Raw genomic sequence first — 8,561 nt, 5'->3', positions numbered from 1 at the left:
TATTTCCTCAGTCTCATGGCAAGAAATTCTCTTCAATTTCTCTGCGATATTCACTTATACATTAAGTTTTGAGTATTTCATGATAATTTTACAATTATTTTTCAAAAAAAAATCTATTTTCAAAATGTTTATTTTAGAATTCATCCGAGTAAAATAAACTCACATGTGATGATCGAAACTAAATTTGAAATTTGGAAATGTAATCAAATTATGTTTGAGAATGCATTGCGAATGACTTACGACTCAAAGTTCTAAATAAATACTTGTTAAAACGATCGTGATAATCACAATCGTAAAATATCGTGAGAAAAATTCGAAGTTATATTTTCACACATCGCATACCTTCGTCGTTTGCTCCGCGGATGCGATTGCAAATCGGTGCGCTTGCAGCGATTCTCGTCGTTCTCCGTGTGTTAGTCGCCGATCAATGGGAGAACAAACGTGCGCTCGCTTCGTTCATTCGCTTTTCTCTCTCTCTCGGGTTCGGGTCTTCGTCGGGCGGCTCGGCTCGGCTCTCGCTCGCGCAACTACCGTATGCTGCTGGCTGCTTTGGAAAAGTAGAGGAAGGTCGGAGTACAGAGCTGTCATTTCTTTATAGTTTCGTCATTCCGATTCGAGAACGGATCGTGTGAATACGCGTTTTGTTTTATATCGTTGTTCCAAACGATTTTATACACATACAGAGTTTTATATTTTCCTCTTTAGTTGTTTGAAGTGCATAGCGAATCACGGGACAATCTTTTTTCACGGTGAACGGGAAAATGTGTTAGAACCGTGATATCGCGGACTACCGCAGTCTTAGAACAGTTTGCCGGATGTTTTCCTTTCGTTGAATTTTGTGTTTCCATTCACGTGCTACTAGAATCAAATCAAATTCAACCAAGTGACCAAAACTCGTCCAAAACAGAACGGACAGAAGAAATCAGTGGTTTCCCGATTTTTGCAAACACATAAAGCTACAAAAGTGTCTACCTCAAAAAAATATAGAACAGTGTTTTTACCAAGCAAATCTAATTCTCGTAATCAATATCCCCGAATGTTGTGGAAGAAACCTCACGCTAGGAAAATCGAATTTTCCCCGCGCACTTGTTGGCCAAGGAACGGCACGATATCATATGACTCTACTGAAGCGGCTTATTGAAGTGACAGACAGACGTCGGGTAGACGTCGAGTTGTCAGCCATCTAACCCGCTCCATCCCACTGGGCGGGTCGTCGTGGAGGTGGGACCCTCAAGAACATAGTGAAAAGTGAAATTTTCCTCTGCCTTCTCGAGAGTTGGCAAGAGCACGCAGACACAGACATATCTACGTGAGAGCCGAACAAAAGTGAAAAGGACACGACGTCGGTTCTTATCGTCGTCGTCGATGTAGTCGCGGTTGGTCCCGACCGAATCCTTCGTCGAGTCCAAGTTGAAAGTGAAAACTCTGGAAAACGGGTGGACGGGCGTGAAGTCTTTGGCAGTCAGTGTGCACAAGTGAATCGGTCGTCGTAGTAAGGCCGAGAAAATAATACAAATGTGAGGAAAAAAAACATCATAAAGGATTACGGCCATCCTTGTTGACGGGTGTTGGGTAAAAAGCCGGACGGCCTATTTTCGGAACGTCCGTGTATGCGTGCGCGAGCGAGTGAATGTTTTGGGTGACCGCCGGCAAAGCCGGAAGAACGGTGAAAAAATTATGATGAATGGACACACTTTCCGGTCCTCGAGTGAAACAGCAAAAAGTGTGTCTCCGTGACTCAGGGATAGTGGAAACAGAAAGCAGTATTCCATGGCAAATCGAAATGACACAACCAGAAAGTGCTACCGCAGCTCCAACTCGTCGATACAATAATTAGTAAACGTGCTAACGAGGCGCAACCAGAAAGGTGTGAACGCGGCAATCGAAGTTGAGTGGTGCCCACAAAAATGCTCCACTTAATTGGAAATTTATCGAATTGACATAATAAAGAACAACAACGGAGTATAATTACCGTTATTTAGGAAAATGAACACCGCTTTTAATCAACCCCTAGAATCATTATCTCTAGCCAATAGTGTTTGTAGTTAAGAAAGAAGAATGTTGTAGCCAATTATTAAAGAGCCTCTACTAGTGAAAATTTATCTCTATCTGTTGAAACACAAAATTTGTTGTAAACAATAGTGCAAAGTGTCAGTTCAAAAAACACAAACCCGAAAAATAAACTTATTTACAAGAAAACAACACAAGTCCAATAGAAAAAATCTATCAGTGTATCAATAGTGCTACGATCTGCAACATGATGATGTTGCAGCACATGTCACCCCATTTTGGGAGTGGCCAACAAACTACCACAGATCATCCAGGTCCAGCATCATCTCCGCGATCAGCCACTCCATCGCCGCCAGTGCAGAGTCCTCCGCCGTCGCCAGCAATCCACCAGACACAGCTTTCCGATGAACGAGACTACCCCGTCGAAGTGGAGCCCTCCACAAGAATAATGTTCCGCCGAGCTTCGTTCCACGACGAAGTACCACACTACAAACGAGAACCCCGTTCTCGTCCGAGCACTCCGCCAGCAACCTACATCGGACATCACGTAAGAGACGCTTCCCCTGAGGTCGCCAATGCCTACTACCGGCCACGTTCGCAAACACCGCCCATCACTCCTACGTATCAGCATCACAGAATCACGTCAGTCATTCAGGAACGCAACATAATCCGCTGCATCAAAGAAGAACGATCGCCACGCCGTGAATCGACCGGGGAGGATCACCATGTGGCAGCTCAGTATTACCGCGATCACCACACCCTTCGCTATCAGCCACATCACGGCGCCGAAGAGGAAGACGAATACGATCAGGAACGGCGCTACCATCGCCGAGCGCAGTACGAAGACGAAGCTCCCGAAGAAGATCGTCACCACCACTACAGCAGCAGCTATCACCGGCGGCGGTTCTCGGAAAGGCGCGACAGCCTCCAGAACGATCCGGACTCGGACTACAGCGACAGCCAGGCTGGTGGCGGTGCCAGCGGCGATACCGACCACTACCCCAAGTCCGACGAGGAAGAAGGATGCGGCGCCGACGATCCGGACAGACCGCTGGATCTGTCGATGAAGATCAAGCGGCGGGCGCGGAAGGACTCCGGCGGCAGCGACTCGGACGACTCGGCAGGGCCCGACTCCGATGGGGTGCACCGCGATCGGCAGGGCCGACCCTACAAGAAAAGTCTGATGAAGCGATATCGTAAGTATTCCGGAATTGATGTTTTTGGTTGACAGGTTTCACCTTGATCCAAGGTCAAATGGAATGAAAATGGTTCTTTTATAACAATATTCAACTTTTTATATCACATAGAAAAAATTAGAACGATTGGAAAAAATATATTTATGTAAATTGTGTAAATGTAAATTTTCACAACAGTTCAGTAATACTCTAGTTAGTGTTATAAAATATTTGCTTCTTCTCCAATAACTTTACATTTCAACTGGTACAATGTATGCTTTTCAACAGACTAAAGCAAAAAATAGTTTTGGCATTGAATTTGGTTTTCTTTTCACAAATTATAAGTTTAAAATACTGTCCTATTAAAAGAAGTTCTATCAATTGTCACAAGTTTGTTAAAAACTGAAATTCAATTCCTGCATTAAAAAAATCTTAGCCAATTAGCAGGATGCACGTGAAAGTCGTTACCACACTTACCCTAGTCATGAAGTCGGCAAAACTTCAAATCAAGATTTTAACGGCAATCCACTTTTAATACGCATAATTTATCGCATCAAAACTCTCAAAAAAAAAAGCAATATTGTAAGTACCCTCCAATGACCCACATTTTCGTAAGAATTCCCCTAACCCACATGGCTTTAAATCACCCGCTGTGCACCATCAAAGGCCTTACGTTGACAAAGAGGGATCCTTTTCAGCATGTTTAAAAGAAAAATCGTTAATTGAAGGCGGAATCTGCTGCTAGCAGGAAAACAAGCCCTCGTAAAGGGTTGCATCTTGTTGAACAGGATTTTAGGCATCATTGAATCAATCAATCGATGACGAGTGGCATTAGCATAATTGATACTTTTCCGCATAATTACATCGGAAAAGAATGTGCCCTGAGAATTGTGCCTATGCGTTCCTTCCCATGTCTTCGGCCAAGAAGTGACCTGCTTCTGATGCAGAACGGGGCTGCCACGCCCTGCTGGTCCCAAGACTCCTTCATCCGTGGAGTGTTGTGTTCACATTAGGCATAATGTTTACTCACGACAGCCGCTGCCTCGATAAGCACTGTAGCCAGGCAGACATGCCAGGAAATGTGATACATCATTTCTTCTTGCGTTTGTGGCTCCAAGCACGGAAAGTTCCAAGCCGACCATCCCTCTTCTCGCTTAGACCTAGCAACACGCACAGCACCAGCCAGCAGTCAGTGTGTAGTGCACAGACATCCGGCGGTGCGGTAGCCACTTTGGCCACCGCAAACTCTTGAACGCCGAGTGAAAAATCAATAGCCGAGAAACTTCTGACAAGCGAACGGTTTTTGTGGTGATGACACAAACAGGAAAACAAGCGGAAAAGGCCCCCCCAAGGGCAAAGGAAAATCTTCCTAAACTTTCCTGACACACATTGGGGCCACACCGAGCCGAAGCCGGCTCCATCCACATACGGTAGTAAATACACGTAGGTAGCGTACGAACATACATATAAGGAAACTGTAAATAATCTACGAAAATTCCGCTTCCTTGCTTCCGTACCGTGTTGTCAGCCTCCCTGGAAGCATGACTTCCTTTCGGATACGGCAGTACAGACATGCCTCGATTAATATGATGGTAGACAATGCATCTTTTTCTAACTTCATATCTTTAAAACTGTTTCTTACGTTCTTCTTATATATGCACTCTGTACCAATTCACCTTTCTCTCGTAGGAACGGTCATTTGTCAAATTGGACTACGTATAATATTTCAAATATTTGTTTTGACCAGGTCTTTTGAAAGCATCATATCATCGTTTTATCAAATAGTTAAACCAACTTGTTGTACTGAAAATATAGGAAGATGCTTGAGGGGGTCAAGTGACAAAAGCTTTGTTTTGAGAAAATTCTCTATCAAGCTTTGCAATAATTTTCCATTCCATACAAATCGAATTAAAATTTAAAAAATTTCAAATGCTCTGTGAATTATCACATTTTTATTATAATTGACATATAAGCTGTATCAGTGTATTGCCACAATGCTCTGAAACTAAAGAATTTTTTGGTGTACACCAAAATATGATTCATGAACCGAGAAATTCCACAAAATTGCGGTTCACCTGTATGCCTTTCCGTGTGTCTGAGCCGAGCACTCCTCCGCCACAAAACTGCTATTGATCCGCCTTAGCGTTCCCATTACACAACCCAGAGCTGCAAGTTTAAAATGCCTTTCCGTCTTCTCTGTTTCCTTTTTATCACCGCAAAGTCACTCCTTCACCTACCGTCTGTCGGGTCCCTAGGGGCTAAAAGATCCGCACATGGAAAACTTGTTCGTCTTCTTCGGATTTGCATTCACCGCTCGTTCGTCCATTTGTCGTTGTCCACAAGCGTTCGCCCCACGACCACCCTCCGCCACCGCAAACAATCGCCAACATACGGTTTCCCGTCGTCGGTCCCAACTCCGGATCGTGCCGCGTCCCCCCGTAAATGTGTTGCCATTTTTCTTGTGTTTCCGACGTCCCCGGCGTTCCCGCACACTGCAATGGTTGAACAACTTGCTCCCGACTCGATTTCCACCGTCGCGTCTCCGCCGTTCCCGACCACGACCAGTCCCAGGGGCAGGAGCCCGAGCACGATGCGAGAAAGCATGCATGCGTCCGGCCTGCTGATGGCGATCGCTTGCGTTGCGTTGGTTGGCCGAGCCGCGTCGAGAGAGAGCACAAACGAGAGATTGTACCGTCGTTTCAAGTTCAAGGTCTTTTTCATTACAATAACACTATCGCCACCGCCGCCGCTGCTGTGCGCGTGAAGCTTCCTTGCCCCCCTGTAGGCAATTGGCTGTGGAGGCAGGAAAAAGCGAAACTTCACTCATCGTCGTCGTCGTCGTTGTTGCCGTCATCATCACTGACTGAACCATCAGGCAGGCAAACGTCCGTCCGTCTATCGTCGTCGTCGTCGTCTTGGGGCTTGGTTGGTCGGGAAGACGGGAAGAATGCACAGAGCACAGTCGAACGCAATCGAAGTAGGCGGGTGGTGACGGGCGGCAACAAAACCGGGCAAACGTTGATGACCCAAGTAGGCACAGGAAAAGCCAAGCCATGAATACTTGTTTGTTATTTTGTACAAACGGCGATGCTACGATTCTTCCTCTTCGGGACGAACGGGTTGACGCTTTCCGTATGCTAATTATTGCTCTGCGTTTCTAAGCGAGGTTTGAACGCAGTAAGACAAATCCTATCATTAGGATTCAACGACTGATAATTTCGACAGGTAATCGGCTAACATAGTTTTAAAATGCTATTTCTGTCTGAAGTTTTGTAACATCGCATGATTTATTCTATTTTTTTTTCAGTAATCGATCAGAACAAGCCAATAGCTGAATTTCAGACCCCATTCGATTTTATCAACACGTTTTGAACATTTATGTTGCCAAAATCGAATGGTTTTTGTTTTATAACGATACTTCACATTCCTTCATTTACTGTGACACTAGACACACTGTGACGATTTTTTACGCAGATTTTGAAATCTAAGTGTTTTTTTTTTCTGGATTTTTTACGATATTTTTCTTACGATTTTTTACGTCGATTTTGTGGTCTAAACAGTTTTTTACGCGGATTTTGAAATCTGATCGTTTTTGCCTTTCTTGTATCTTTTCTAAAAAAAATACGCTTTTTAAAGGTTTTTTAACTCCGGTTTTGGGGTCTAACCAGATTTTTACGCGGATTATGAGATTTATGCAATTTCAAATATTTAAATAAAAATTTAGTGTTGCCAAAATCAAATTGTTTTGTTGTCAAAATCGAATGGCTTTGTTTCCTAAATCGAATGGAATCTGTACATCAATGACTATTATTTCTATCATGAATATTTTAACCTATTCCTTGTATTTCGTTTGGACATTGGAAAAATATTTCGGAGGTAGCCAACTTAAAAATGTCATTAACTTAAAATAAGTTTTAAGGTTAACATAATATTGATTATAATGTAGGTTACATGCCAGTTTTAAACAGATTTCATTACAATGTTTTTGATTAATTTTGTTATAATTGTATTGCGCACTTTTAATCGGGTATGAGCAAATTTTAAACTTATTTATGCAGTTATACACATACACTACGCCAGGGGGTCTCCTCCCATACAGCTGTAATCTGAAAAAGTGACGTATACGCCATTTTCCAAATATGTCAAACGATGCTAACGAGTAGTACTTATCGAGCTCTTTAACAAAAAAATGAAAACAATCATGTTGTAATTTGGCGTAACTTTCTCAGATTACGGCAGCATAGTTAAAAAAATGTAATCATTTGTTCTTGTAGAGCGTCAAAAACTTTAAACGCCATATTCTTCAATCTTCTAGTGCATGGCCCCTAACTTGCCATGTCCACATATAATTTGATTCAAAACGTCAAGATCGATTGATTTCACTCTTATTTCCATTTCCATTTTTTCATTAATTTATTTTATTGATATCAACATTTTTCCAATAATCCCTCCATAAACAGTGCAACAAAACTGGCTTAGTGTTCCAGTGGCTGTCGGTTTCGATTCATGAGCAGAAGGCGTGGGTTCAATTCCAGGCGCTTGTCCCTTTGGTACTTTGTATCTACTCAATCTTTGTTCTATCTGTATTTCTAAGTCTTCCGAGTCTTTTCCTTCAATTATGCCTTTCGTTCGAGAGAGAAAGAGAAAGACATGTTTTTCAGTCGCGTATGTTTTTCTGTAATGTGTAAAAAAGGTCAATTTTCTGTACTCTTTACACTTTCTGACTTGTGTGCTAAAGACGCACGCTCTTTCATATAAAGTGTATTCCTATATTCACTCGGAAAACGGATTGAGAAAGAGGAGTCTTGACACATTTTTCTTGAAAACTCCTCTGAGCGAACAAACCCAGCTTATGAGAGGCCGTGGGGAGCTTTCTGTATCTTTTTTAAATAAATGTCTCGAAAAAATCTTCCGGCGGAATTCCGAAGAACTTTCCGTTGAAATTTCAAGCTTTCGGGATCTTCTCAGTATATTCTTCTTTTCCATGGGAAATACTTCGGATTTTCTACTGGAAATTTTTCGAAATTTCCACGAAAACGCTTGCAATAGAAATTTGCAAACGATTGCAAACCAAACGAAAAACGATAACACTGCCTTTCCCCTGAAGAAGACCCGAAAAATGGTCGAAACGTTGGGATAAAATCAAAATTATCGTTTGATTACCAAGACATTAATAGCCGTTGCGTAGCATAATTTCCACGGAAGTTTGTCGGAAATTATTCGGAATTTCTGAGGGAAATTTCTTCGGTGAAATCTTCGGAATTTTCTTCGAGAAACTTTTCTGAAATTTCCTGGAAATTTCTACAGAATTATCTTGTAAAGCTCTTTTCAAAATTCTTTAAAATATGCTTCCGGAAATTCTTTTTAATTTACGCG

At 42.5% G+C, this 8,561-nt stretch overlaps 1 protein-coding gene across 2 annotated transcripts in view; it reads left to right on the top strand.

The window, feature by feature from the left end:
* The first annotated feature begins 601 nt into the window (after positions 1 to 601).
* Positions 602 to 8,561, top strand: part of LOC134208684 (ecdysone-induced protein 74EF-like) — a 151,715-nt gene continuing 143,755 nt past the window's right edge. The window contains exon 1 of one of the 2 annotated variants that reach the window (XM_062684482.1): positions 602 to 3,206. In XM_062684482.1, coding sequence (XP_062540466.1) covers positions 2,258 to 3,206 — 949 coding nt within the window. In that variant the 5' untranslated portion in view covers positions 602 to 2,257. The remainder of the gene's footprint in view (positions 3,207 to 8,561) is intronic. The other variant, XM_062684483.1, reaches the window with a different exon arrangement.

This window comes from Armigeres subalbatus, chromosome 2 (genome assembly GCF_024139115.2).
Source record: "Armigeres subalbatus isolate Guangzhou_Male chromosome 2, GZ_Asu_2, whole genome shotgun sequence".
Taxonomy (NCBI): Eukaryota; Metazoa; Arthropoda; class Insecta; order Diptera; family Culicidae; genus Armigeres; species Armigeres subalbatus.
This window is presented reverse-complemented; position numbering and strand designations above follow the sequence as displayed.